Source organism: Rousettus aegyptiacus, unplaced genomic scaffold (genome assembly GCF_014176215.1).
Source record: "Rousettus aegyptiacus isolate mRouAeg1 unplaced genomic scaffold, mRouAeg1.p scaffold_m13_p_16, whole genome shotgun sequence".
NCBI lineage: Eukaryota > Metazoa > Chordata > Mammalia > Chiroptera > Pteropodidae > Rousettus > Rousettus aegyptiacus.
Window position 1 is genome coordinate 37,286,009 of NW_023416291.1, and position 13,263 is coordinate 37,299,271.

Below are 13,263 nucleotides of genomic sequence, written 5' to 3' on the forward strand. Positions count from 1 at the left end.
GGGTCTGGCACAAAGAAGATGCTCAATAAAAAGCCGCTGGATGAACAGATGGATGAACAAACCTGGCATCATAAGGCATGGTTAGGATTTGTAGAGCTGATGAACCTGGAGTGGGGGGCAAGCTCCAGAAATCGTAGATGGTGGGGGTAGAGCTCAAACTTGACCCTGGGGACTGTGCAAGCCACCCATAGATTCTTAGCAGTGGAGGAACTGAATGAGGATTGTTTCTCCAAAGATAAGGCCCTTTGCAAATCAAGTCTCCACCAGTAAGGACAAGAGAAAGAAATGAGAGTAGATTTTTCTGACACTAGAAGAACTAAATGTGTCAACAAGGCTAAGGTCAAAAATACCTCCTTGAGTGGGATAAAAAAAGCAAGTAGAAAAATCATCAACAAAACAAAAAGACAACCGAGAAGATATTCACTAATGATACATCTGATAAGAGGTTAATATCCAAAATATATTAAGAAATCATACAACTCAACAACAAAAAAACAAACAATCCAATTAAAAAATGGTCAGAAGACCTGAACAATTATTTCTCCAAAGAGGAAATACAGATGGCCAACAGACATATGAAAAGATGCTCAAGGTCACTAATCATCAGAGAAATACAAATTAAAACCACAGTGAGATATCATCTGGTACCTGTCAGAATGGCTATCATTAATAAATCAAAGAACAACCAGTGTTGGTGAAGATGTGGAGAAAAGAGAACCCTTATACGTTGTTGGTGGGACTGCAAACTGGTACAGCCGCTATGGAAAACAGTTTGGAGGTTTCTCAAAAAATTAAAAATGGATATTTTTAATTTTTACCCAGCACTTTCACTTCAGGGTATTTATTCAAAGAAAACTCAAACGATAATTTGTAAAGATCTATGCACCCCTGTATTCGTGGCAGTACAATTTACAATAGCCAAGATATGGAAGGAACCTAAATGCCCATCAACAGATGATTGGATAAAGAAATTATGGTTCACATATACAATGGAATATTACTCAGCCATTGAAAAGATATGAAATCCTACCATTTGCAATGACATGGATGGACCTAGAGGTTATTGTGCTGAATGAAATAAGTCAGACAGAGAAAGATAAATACCATATGATTTCACTTATATGTGGAATCTAAAGAATGAAAAGAACAAACTAATCAAAAACAGACTCACAAAGGACAACCTGGTGACAGCCAGAGAGGGTGGGAGTTGGAGCCTGGAAGACAGGGTGAAGGATTAAAGGACAAATTAGTAATTTATAGATGGTCATGGGGATGGAGAGCATGGCATAGGGAATGCAGTTGGCATTAATATAATGGCTAGGTGGAGAGCCAGAGGAGAGAAAGAGCAATCAGAGGAATCATTTCATAAACTGTATGTATATTTGAAAATAATAGAATAAAAAATTTTTAAATGACACAGTTTGATACTATTGATATCAATTACTAAGAAAACAGAAACTATCCAGTTTGTGAAAATGTATGGAGTAGTATGCTTGCAGTGGATCTGCCATCCTGGCTGAGAGTGTCAGGCTACCTGGGTTCAAATCCTGGCAGCACCACACACTGACAGTGTGACCCAGTACAAATTACTTCACTGCTCTGTGCCTCAGTTTCTTCATCTGTAAAAGGGAAAGGTAATAGCAGTGCCTACTTCATAGGGTTGCTGGGAAGCTTAGATGAATTTATACTTGTAAAACACAGAATACAGGTGAAGTGATTGTTCAGTCTCATTATTTTTATTGAGGGTGTTGTTTCTGCATTGGGGGAGGGAAACGAAGTTGGGGAGATAAATATAGGTGACTTTACTACAATATGTTACATCTTTTTAAAAATTATTAATTATTTTAATTGAGATACAATTTACATATAGTAAAGTACACAGATCTTTTGGTGTGCAGCTCTGTGAAATTTTGTATATGTATACACTCCTGTGGCTACCACCTGGTCCACTCCCCCACTGCATAAATTTTACTTGGGTCCTTTGCCAGGCAACCTCATCTTGTAGAGTCTATCACCTTACATTAATTTTGCCTCTTCTTGGACTTTATACATCATGGAATCATTTCAATTTTTTTTTTTTAATGTCTGGATCATTTCAACATGTTTTGATTTCTATTGGAATAAAATTCGCACGCCATATAATTTACTCTTTTTAAGTGTGCACTCTAGTGATGTTTTTGAGATTCATCCATAATGTCGTGTGTATCAATAGCTTATTCCTTTTCATTTCTAGTGATACTCCATAGTGTAGATGGACCAGTTTCTTTCTCCATTCACTTGTTGATGGACATTTGGGTTATTTGCACTTTGGGGCTATTATGCATAAAAAAATGTTCATTGCTTGTTATCTTTTTGTGGAAAAAAAGTATTTAATGTACTGTTAGATCTATAAGTAAGAGGATTGCTTAATCACAAGGTAGGTACCTGTTTAACCCAATGGGTCTCATCTGGGGTGATTTTGTCCCCTCCCTCAGGGAAGACATTAGCAATGTCTGGAGATATTTTTGGTTGTCACGACTGGGGGATGAGGTGGGTGCTACTGGCATCTACTGAGTCAAGACCAAGGATGCTTCTCAATACCCTATAACACACAGATGCCCCCCACCACGAAGAATGATATCGCGTGAAAAGAGCAGGAGGGTTAAGGTTGAGAAACTTGGTTAACCTTATTACAAACTGCCAAATCATTTTCCCAAGTGACTTTCCTGTTCTATATGCTCACCAGAGCCTCTCCAACCCCTGATACTGTAAATCTTTTTCTTTTTAGCCATTAAGGCAGGAGTGTTTAAAATCTTTTGTATCTTAAAATAATTCTGAACTAAATCAAGCAGATATGAAAAATGCTAATGTTTGTTAATCTTGTTAATAATGTTTGTGGGGGGGAGGTTGTTTGTTTGTTTGTTTGTTTTTTGAATAGTAGAAGCTCCCCCTGGCTACATAGATGGTGGATGTGTCAGGGCATTTTCTTGTTTTCCCAGCCTTCTCAACTGGACTCAGCTGGCCTCAGTGGCCTCCTCCACAACTCATTACGGATTATCTAATTACTCCAAGCTAGCCTCCTACCTGCTTTCCTGGGGCACCTCCTCTCTTTCTGGTGACTGGTTTTGTCCGAGTTTTGACCTCTGTCTCCACCTTCGGAAGGTGCTAGCCAAATCTAATGGAAGGAGATGGCCTGGGCTTGAATCCCTGGCAGCTGAGGTACCTAGAGCCTAGGATAACCCTCTCTGGACCTCAGGTTACCCACTCGACAATGGATATGCTAACTCATGCACCTCTTCGGGGGTAGGAATTCAATCTGTAAATATATTTGGCTTTCTCAGAATGAGGCTGAGCACCAGGGCAGTGCCTAGGGTGAGGCAAGTGAGGCAATTGCCTCAGGCACAAAATTTAACTGGGTGCCAGAAAACTCGAGATACACAATGTTTTAATGAAATATTTTTTTTTAAAAATCAAAACTAATGCAAAAAATCCAAATAAAGACAGGATCTGTAATCTTCATCTTTTTCTTCTGCCTCAGGCATCAACATGGCTTGGTGCCATGTGGCACTGTTACTGATCTTGTCTTTACTTAAAAGTAAAATACTTTACTTAAAATACTTTATCATAGATATAAAACATTATTTTTTATTTTAAAATAGTACATTCAAATATTTATCTAGATGACTGAGGTTTTTTGTTTTCTTTTTCTTTTGGTGCCCCTTTAACTTTTCCATGCCCCACCCTCTTTCTAGCCCTGTTGGGCATACAGCAGGTGATCTGTAAGTGTATGGTATAATTATCATATACAATATTTACCTTATAGTATGCAAGCCTCTCTCTGGATTGACTGATTTCTCTTCGTTGGACTTTTTGGCTGAAATTATACCTCTACTGACTTCGACTTTGAATTAGTTGTCTAAAACATGGACCCCATGATAACCTACACTAAATAAACGCTAGAACCTCTTTGGAAAACTGTGGTGGAAGGTTTTAACTGCATCATGGTTTAGGGAGACTGGAATGCTAGAGCAGATTTATCGTGTTTGACTGTGTCTGACCTGCTTACCTCCCTGCCCGGCTTTCCTTATAACACAAATCCCCAAATCAAAACATAGCTGAGAAAAGACTGACTATACCACGTGTGGGCAAGGACTGGGAGTAACTGAAACTTTCACAGGGTGCTAGTGGGAGTATGAAATAGAACTATCACTTAGGAAAACTGTGATGAGCTATTAAAAATACACATGCGAACTACAGCCCATCATTCTACTCCCAGGTATTTATCCTGGAGAAGTGAATTTATGTTCACAAAAACACTTGTGTAAGCTTTATTCATAATGGCCAAACACTGGAAACAACCGAATGCCCATCAATAAGTGAATGAAAAAACTGTCTTGGTTATGTTGTGATATGGTCAGACAATGAAATACTACGTAGCAATCAAAAGAATGAAGTATTGATATATGCAGCAGTATAGACAAATCTCAAAACATTTTGTTGAGCAAAAGAAGCCAAATACAAGACAATCTATTGCATGATACCATTTATTTAAAACTCAAGAACAGACAAAACTATAGAGATAGAAATCCACATAGTGATTGTCTGGGGTGGTAGTGGGGGGTTGATGGTAGTAAAGAGTGTGATGGTGGTAAGGAGTATGGTTGACGTGAGAGCGGCACATATAACTTTTTGGGATGATGGAACTGTTCCGTATGTTCACAGAGTAATAGTCACCCAGGTGACAATGTTTCTTTTATTATAAACTTTACTTCGGTAAAGTACTAGGGGAAAACATCTGGGTTTGGGCTTTTGCCCTAAACGTGCAGGGACACTAGCACAGCATCTGACCCAGGACGTGACTTTCAGAAAATTTTAACTATTGTTATGATCATTTCTCTCACTTCCGTGCCCCGAAGGACCCCTTTCCCACTGCCGACACAAAATGTCCTCTCCACGTTGGAGTCATTCCAAGCTTCCAATCCTCCTCAGAACCTTTTCAGAACCACCCCGTTGGAGAACCAGGAGGCGGTAACTGAAGTTACTACAAAACCTCTGAGATCTATGCCCAGTGTAGCGGCCACATTTCATAAGGGTGAAATTCCACAGGTCTATCACCCCGACTTCGATTGCCAGTACTAAATATGGCGGCGCCCACCCAGGGCTAAGGCCGATCACGTGACAGCGCACTAGCCAAAGCCAGCCCAGCCCACTCTGGGCGCCTACTTTTAGATTGACCAATGAGCCTAAGGCAAGAGGCACGCCCTCTTTCCTCTCTCCACCAATAGCCTTCGGACGTTTTCCACAGGATCCAATCATCGCTTCCACCTCTCTTGACTGAAAAGACAGCGGTCCAGTGAGCACAGCCGCAGTTCGACGCAGGAGGCCGGAAGCGTTGTAGCTCGTGTCGAGGCGCGGGACCGGTAACTGGAGTCGGTCGGCTTTCCTCACGGCACGCGGAGGCGAACGGAGAACCAGGTGAGCCGCAGGTCCGGGGCGCGGGGCCGCGGTGCGGGGACGTCGGGCCTGCGGGTGAATGGGTGAAGGGAGACGCCGGGGAAGAAGAGAGAAGAAGGAAGGGGCGCGAGACAACGGTGGGGAGGCAGGGTGGTTGGGGTGCCAGCGCGCCCGGCAGCGGCCGTTGGGCGCCGGGGCGCATGCGCCAGGGGCGGGCCGGTTTTGGCGCGCAGGGTGCGGGGCTGGTTTCCGGGATGGGCTGTCTGGGTGGCTCGCAGGGCGACCCCGACTTGGGGAGAGGACCGGACCTTCCTGTCCGAAGAGACCTCGAGGCGTTTCGGGACTGTCTGGGGTGGGGTTCGGAGAGTGACGTTGGAGTCTGAGCCCGCAGTGGGAGAGGCAGGAGCTTGTAGACGTGATGCGCTTCTTTTAGCTCGAGGGACTCACTCCCTCGCCCCCGCCTGGCTCTGTTCTTGCTTTGCGTTTGATAGAGATTCATAGTTCCAGAGATTTAGGGGGGAAAAAAAGCCCCAGTAAAGAACAGACTCTGAAGTACATATCGTCCTCCCTGGGATTTAAGGGTGAAAGGGCACTCGTGCGTGTCTGAGTTGTCACTTATGGTGTCAGCTTCCAAGTTCCATTTGTTCCTGGGGCCTCCGCAGTCACTATCACCCCTTCAAATCCTAACTCCCACAAAATCCTCTTGATCTAATTTCTTTTGAGCTTTAGATTTCAGCTAGCTACTTCCTAGAAAATTTTGTGACTTAAACTCAGTATATTCCCAAATCTGTTCATCAAAACAAAACGATGTCATTTAACCTCCTTAATTCTTTTAAATACGTCATCTCCTCCTAGCCAGGATTGAAACCCAGCTTAACAGACTGGCTCTCTCCTGCCCACAGATCACCCAGGGCATGGTCCCACCTTATACAGGGTTACAATTTCCTTTCCTCAACAATGCCCCTACCTTGATTAATCCTCTTTTCCCTTGGTGAGTGGTGACTACTACTACTACTATAAGTAACTTGCTCTTGGGCAAATGAAGACAAATGCTGATTGAGTCACTGAACTCTAAAGCCTAATGGGAGATTCCCTAGTACGAACACCCTGGGCCTAACCAGCTCTTCAAGCTTATCTTCTGCCTCTGTGTCAACCAACCAGTCCTACTCTTCATTCCCCCAAAATGGCCTGGTGCTTTGGGGACTGACCTTTTCTGGCTCCTGTTTTCCCTGCTGCCTGAGAAATGACCCTTTCTGTCTTTACCAGTGTGAATCTTCAAGGCTGGTATCAGATGACTTCTTTAAAGAATAAGATAAGAACACATGATTACTTTAGTCTCTAAACTCTGCCTTGAGGCCTTGATTCTAGTTACATTTACTCAGCCATTACTGTTGGGTGATTGATTACCTGGTATATGCCAGGCCCTGTTCTAGGGTCTTGGGATGCGGGGGGATTTGTGACAATTCTTGGCAGCAGGAGCAGCAAGTGCAAAAGTTCTGAGATGTGTTTGAGGCACAGCAGTAAGGCGGCCAGTAAGTGAGGGAAATGGGGGACAGGAGTTCTAACCGTATGGGAATTAGGTGATGTAGAGCCAGATAGCATAGTGAGGACTCGAGTTTTATTCTGAGCAGAATGGGAACCTGTGGAGAGTTTTTAGCAGGAGTGATATTCTGTCTTAGCTTGTATTGGCTCCTGGCTGCTGTGGGGAGAGTGAATGAAAGGTCTAGGGGGATGAAAAACAGGGAGACCAGTGAAGAGGCTGTTGGCATAATTCAGGCAAGAGATGATGGCACCCAGGTGCCTATCAACTGACAATGGATTAACTGTGGTACTGTATTCTCATCCAAGAGAATATTATTCAGCCATGAAAAGGAATGAAATACTGATACATGCTACAATGTGGATAAATCTTGAAAACATGCTGAGTTGAAGAAGCCAGACACAAAAGATCACATATTCTATGGTCTCGTTATATGAAACGTCCAAAAGAATCACATTCAAAGAAGAGAAAGACTAGTGGTTGCCAAGGGGGTTGTGGAGGTAGCGTGATAGTTAAGGGTACAGGATTTGTTTGAGGGGGTGAGACATTCTAAAAACTGACTGGTAATGATTGCAGCTACACTAAAAACCATTTGAATTGTACACTTTAAATGGTGAGTCATGTAGCATGTGAATATCTCAGTAATGCTATTCTAACGTAAAAAAGAAAGATGATGGCATTTTGGGAATAGCAAGGTATCAGGGTGATAAGTGGCCTGATCGTCCTGGTGGGATTTTGTTGGCTAATTGGAGCGAAGACAGCCATTGAAAGAATGGAATTGCCTTTTCCGAGATGGGGAAACAGGCCTGTGGGGAGAAATAGAGGGTTTTGTCCTGGGCATTTTGAATTTAACTTCCAAAGGGAGATGTGGAAGAGGTGGCTGGTAACTGAGTATGGAATTGAAGGGAGTCATTGCTGTTAGAGACACAAGTTTGGGAGGCCTCAGAACAGAGGTGCTGAGAACTGTAGGGCCAGATGAACTCATGGAAGAATGAGTGACAGGAGGGCCAGAAACTGGGCCCAGGACCCTCTCCACCCAGTTTAGGAATGGGGCTCCTTCAGCTCTAATATTCCCTAGACTGGAGGCTGGGGTGGGGCACGCGCGATAGAAAACAGTATCGTCAGCACCTGTAGCACCATTCACATGCAGTAGGCATTTTGTATGTATTGGATTAAATAAAGCCATGAGGTGAGCGAGCTTTGTATTAATTCCATTTACCGTCTTGGCTTTATTTTTATTGGCCCTTGGCCTAATGGGAGGCCTCTTCATGAGAGCACTTAATTATTTCCTAGTGCAGACCACAGAGAGTGGGAGGAGCTGGGGCTGGAGAGTTGGAGTGGGCAGACACTGCTCTCTCAAACGCAGGTCTCCAGCATCCCAGCAACCATGGCTCCAGCTCTCGGGGGTTGTGCCCCGTGCAGACTGGGTGAGGTCCTTAGGGAGTGATGGGGACAGAGCTCCTTTAGGCTGGGTGGTCTGAACTGGTTCATCAGAATTGAGACCAGAATGCTGAGGAGGAGGTGTTTTTGCAAAGACCTGGGAGCAGCCCATTCCAGTGGTGTCAGTGGGGTGTAAAAGTTAGGGGTAGGGACTCGATGAGTCTGAGCAACCAAGCAAGGTTGAGGGTGATTTGAAACAGGTGGCATGGAATGGATGGACAGAAGCCAAGGAGGAAGGTTTTGAGGGCCGTGGGGGATGAAATTGGGATATCACTCTTGAGAACAAGTGAAGCATTTGTTGGTGGAGGGTGTGTGTGTGCATGTGGGTGTGGGCGCAGGGGGAGCTGAGGTGGCTTGGAGGAAGGTGGTGGAGATGTTACAACAGGCCGAAGCTGGGAGGTGCTGCCCAGATGGAGATGATGGGACCTGCTGGAGTCAGTGTGGGGTGAGGGAAATAGGGACCACCCAACAATGTCCCATCTCAGTTTCATCAGCTGGGTGTGCCTTTCGGAGCCAGCGCCTAAGACCTGACTCCAGTGCATTGTCCCTCTTGGACCTGTATCAACAGCCCACAGCCACCATGTAGCCTTCTCCCTCGATGCGTTTTCCTGCGTGCATCTCAGTTGCTTCTCTAGGCCCTTCTTCCCTTATCTGTTCTCAGCATCATGGCGGAACAGGATGTGGAAAACGAGCTTCTGGATTATGAGGAAGATGAAGAGCCCCAGGCTCCCGCAGAGAGCACCCCAGCACCCCCCAAGAAAGATGTCAAGGGGTCCTACGTTTCCATCCACAGCTCTGGCTTCCGGGACTTTCTGCTGAAGCCCGAGCTCCTGAGGGCCATAGTGGACTGTGGCTTTGAGCATCCATCTGAGGGTACGCCTTTCTGGACCTCCTCACCATGGCCCTCTGAACACTCTCACTGTGGTCCCCTCAGCCACCTGGTGAGGGCCCCGCATAAAGGAAGCATCTGGTTTCCAATTGTTCATGCTTTCTCTCTCCTTCAGTCCAGCATGAGTGTATTCCCCAAGCCATCCTGGGCATGGATGTCCTGTGCCAGGCCAAGTCTGGAATGGGCAAGACGGCAGTCTTCGTGCTGGCCACCCTGCAGCAGATCGAGCCCGTCAACGGACAGGTGGGCAGGCGCTCTCCCTCCCAGTCCCAAGCTACCTAAGGTAGCAGGTACCATGGCTCCTTCTGTTAAAAATTTCTGTTCCCACATTCTATAGTGGGCTTTTAAAATGAAATATAGTAGTTAGTTGTAACAAAATCCCCTTGAAATGATAAACCAAGAGAAAAAACTAGAAAGTGCCCATAATTTTACCATTCAGAGATATGGCTGTTATATCACCATGTACTTTCTAAATTGTTCATTTCTGAAAGGGGATTATACAGTACATGGCTTTGTTACTGCTGTCGTTGCTGACAGGCCATAGCTTTCTTCTCATGTCATGAACAATGTGTTCCACTGTCTTGGGGAACAATTGAGGTGAATATCAGTGTCTGTTCTTGTCATGCTGGGGCAGCATCCTTGGGCTGTGTGTGAGTGCACGAGTCCTTGATTCCTTAGAGTAGATGGTGAAGGAGGGTGGTGTGGGAGGTCTTGGTGTGGATGCAGAGCTCAGTGGTGTGGGCTGGAAGGCCAGGACAGCTGGAGAACAGAGACTCAGAGCGGGGCCTGTCTAGGCCTTACTGTAGGTCCTGGTGTCGGGAGACAGGCCTCTGTAGCTGTGAGAGGATATAGGGAGCCAGGGTTGGGTAAAGGGTTGTGAGAAAGTGAAGGTGTTTGGACCGGGCTTTCTAGTGGTCCCAGGTATGGAGGGGAGGGTGGTGGGCACCCTTGGATGGGGGCCTGGTGGGTATGGGCTTTGGGCGGGAAGGATTTAGGACGCTGCCTTCCATGAGTCTCTCCTGCCCACTCCACAGGTAACGGTCCTGGTCATGTGCCACACCCGGGAGCTGGCCTTTCAGATCAGCAAGGAGTATGAACGCTTCTCCAAGTATATGCCCAGTGTCAAGGTGAGGCACCTTTGGGCCAGGCCTGGTGCCCTGTCCTCTGTAACCTCTCTGGCCCAGCCAGCATTTACCAAGCTTGGCTGCAGTGGCTGCCTTTGAGGTTTGTGGTGGTTTATGCTTCTTAAAAGCCTGATGAATTATGCATGGGCCCCAGAGGCCTGTGTTGGTCCCAGCCCTGGGCTGCTTTTCAGTGGAGCTATGCCCAGCCTCTCAGGCCTCTAGAGACCTGGGGCATTGGGGGCTGCTGGTGCCTGAGCTGGCAGGGTCGCGGGTCGGGTAGCCAGTGGCATTGGGTGGGAATACGAGCTTTCAGCCCTTATATGGGCAAAAGTGATTTCCTTTCCACCTGCATAGGTATCTGTGTTCTTTGGGGGCCTCTCCATCAAGAAGGATGAAGAGGTATTGAAGAAGAACTGTCCCCATGTTGTGGTGGGGACACCGGGCCGTATTCTGGCACTCGTGCGGAATAGGAGCCTCAACCTGAGAAATGTGAAGCACTTTGTGCTGGACGAGTGTGACAAGATGCTGGAGCAACTGGGTGAGTGTCCTCACCAGGTCCGTGGGGGCTGCTGGAGACCCACCCAGCCTCACCCTCCCCACTAGCACCTGCTCAGACTTCAGAGCGAGGTAGGCCCTGACAAGGCAGGCCAAAGGTTGCCCCAGAGTAGGGAAGTGGGCGGTTGGCACACGGGTCTTCTGCGAATACTTTTAGGGAAGGTTCTTGTGTTGGCTGACTGTGACCTGCCACTCCTGAGCCCAAGCTGAGTGCGACCTCGGCCCAAATGAGCCACCATCCAGCACGTATACACATCAGCCCTAGGCTTGCTGAGGCCTCACTGCCTGCTGGGTTGGTTCTCAGCCCCTGCCTGCTCTCAGTGAGCCCTGACAGTGCTGGTGGGAGATGGGGCTTGTATCCTGGAAGGCAGCTGCAGCTTTCACCCCAGTGGCTATCTCTGCCTCAGGCTCCCCTCCCTGAAGTGTGGCTCGAGGTGCGCTGGCACGGCTGCTCCGCTCTGGCAGCGTGTAAGTGGATTGCAGCTCCTCCTGGGCCTGCGCTCACGCTCACCCCGAGTCCAGCCCCTCAGGCACCAGGCACGGGGACTCACCCCTCCCCCTGCTCTCCTCGCTCACTGCCCTCATCGTGGTGCCAGGCTGGGAGGGGCTGGGCCTGCTCTTGGGTGTGGTCGTGGGCTGGCAGGCGCTCATGCCCACCTGTTTCTTGCCCTCCCCACCCAGACATGCGGCGGGACGTGCAAGAGATCTTCCGCCTGACACCCCATGAGAAGCAGTGCATGATGTTCAGCGCCACCCTGAGCAAGGAGATCCGGCCTGTCTGCAGAAAGTTCATGCAAGACGTGAGTAGGGCGAGGTGGTGGCCAAGACCTCAGTGGATCAGTTTTGGCCCTCCCGGGCCTGGGCCCCGAACTGGTGCCCAACACCCACACTGCCCTCACGGCACAGCAACGCTGACAGGCCGCGGAGCCCTCTCTCCTCTGTCTCGTCAGACTGGGAGCTGAGCGTGGTCCACACCTGAGCCAGACCACAGCTTAGATCCAGCTGTTGGGAGAGATGTTTACTGGGTACAGCAGCTCCTCTGGGAAGCACCACAACATGGCATCACTCCTGGAAGGTTCTGGGCAGGTGAGGTGCCCAGGAATAAGCCCTGCCAGCCCCTTGCCACTCCCCTTCCCTCAGCCCATGGAGGTATTTGTGGATGACGAGACCAAGCTCACGCTGCACGGACTGCAGCAGTACTATGTCAAGCTCAAGGACAGTGAGAAGAATCGCAAGCTCTTTGACCTCCTGGATGTGCTGGAGTTTAATCAGGTGACACTGCTGTTGCCTGTCATAGGATTCTGGGTCTTTGGAAGGTACGTGGGGATTCAGGCCCCTGATTTAGCTGCCTTCTTCTGGCAGGTGGTGATCTTCGTGAAGTCAGTGCAGCGCTGCATGGCCCTGGCCCAGCTGCTCGTGGAGCAGAACTTCCCAGCCATTGCCATCCACAGGGGCATGGCCCAGGAGGAACGGTGAGTGCATGACCCCCCGAAGGCTGGAGGCAGGCGCCTGAGAGGGAGTCCTGCCCAGGAACCTCATATCTGACGGCACCTCTTATTCCTCTTGCACCCAGCCTGTCACGCTATCAGCAGTTCAAGGACTTCCAGCGGCGGATCCTGGTGGCCACCAATCTGTTTGGCCGAGGGATGGACATTGAGCGAGTCAACATCGTCTTCAACTATGACATGCCCGAGGACTCGGACACCTACCTCCACCGGGTGAGTGGTCCCACAGAGAGGTCACCTCCCTGATGGTCCCCTCTTTGGGTGGGGACCTGGCCCAGCTTGTCCTCAGATCCCCAGGCTGTGTTTCTGTGGCCTGACCCCGGCTTCTTTCTCTCCCTGCAGGTGGCCCGTGCGGGTCGTTTTGGCACCAAAGGCCTGGCTATCACTTTTGTGTCTGATGAGAATGATGCCAAAATCCTCAATGATGTTCAGGACAGGTTTGAAGTGAATGTGGCAGAGCTTCCTGAAGAAATTGACATCTCCACATACAGTAAGTGGCTTGGGCCAGAGGGGCAGGGCAGGGCGGGGGACTGGTGTGGGTGGGTTCTCTCTCCTCTCTCAATGACGACTTCTCCATGTGTGTCTTACAGTTGAGCAGAGCCGGTAACCATGCGCCTGACGGCCCAGAGCCACCCTGCTTCCCATGTGCTGCTTCAGTCCTCTTTTTAGGCAACAGTGGGCCTTTCTTTTTACTGTTTAAAAGCTGTAGATTTGTGTAAGAATAAATTTTTATTATGGAAGCCTGGCTCCCATCCACCAGTTTTTTAGTTGTCTTTC

General features: G+C 48.0%; 1 protein-coding gene across 1 annotated transcript; it reads left to right on the forward strand.

Moving 5' to 3' along the window:
• Nucleotides 1–5,347: 5,347 nt before the first annotated feature.
• Nucleotides 5,348–13,231, forward strand: DDX39A (DExD-box helicase 39A). The gene is made up of 11 exons (XM_016162122.2): nt 5,348–5,454; nt 9,075–9,286; nt 9,418–9,545; nt 10,337–10,429; nt 10,781–10,964; nt 11,663–11,781; nt 12,122–12,253; nt 12,344–12,453; nt 12,555–12,699; nt 12,829–12,976; nt 13,077–13,231. The coding sequence occupies exons 2-11, from the start codon at nt 9,079–9,081 to the stop codon at nt 13,091–13,093; spliced, it is 1,284 nt and encodes a 427-aa protein (XP_016017608.1). The 5' UTR covers nt 5,348–5,454; nt 9,075–9,078; the 3' UTR covers nt 13,094–13,231.
• The last annotated feature ends 32 nt before the right edge of the window (nt 13,232–13,263 follow it).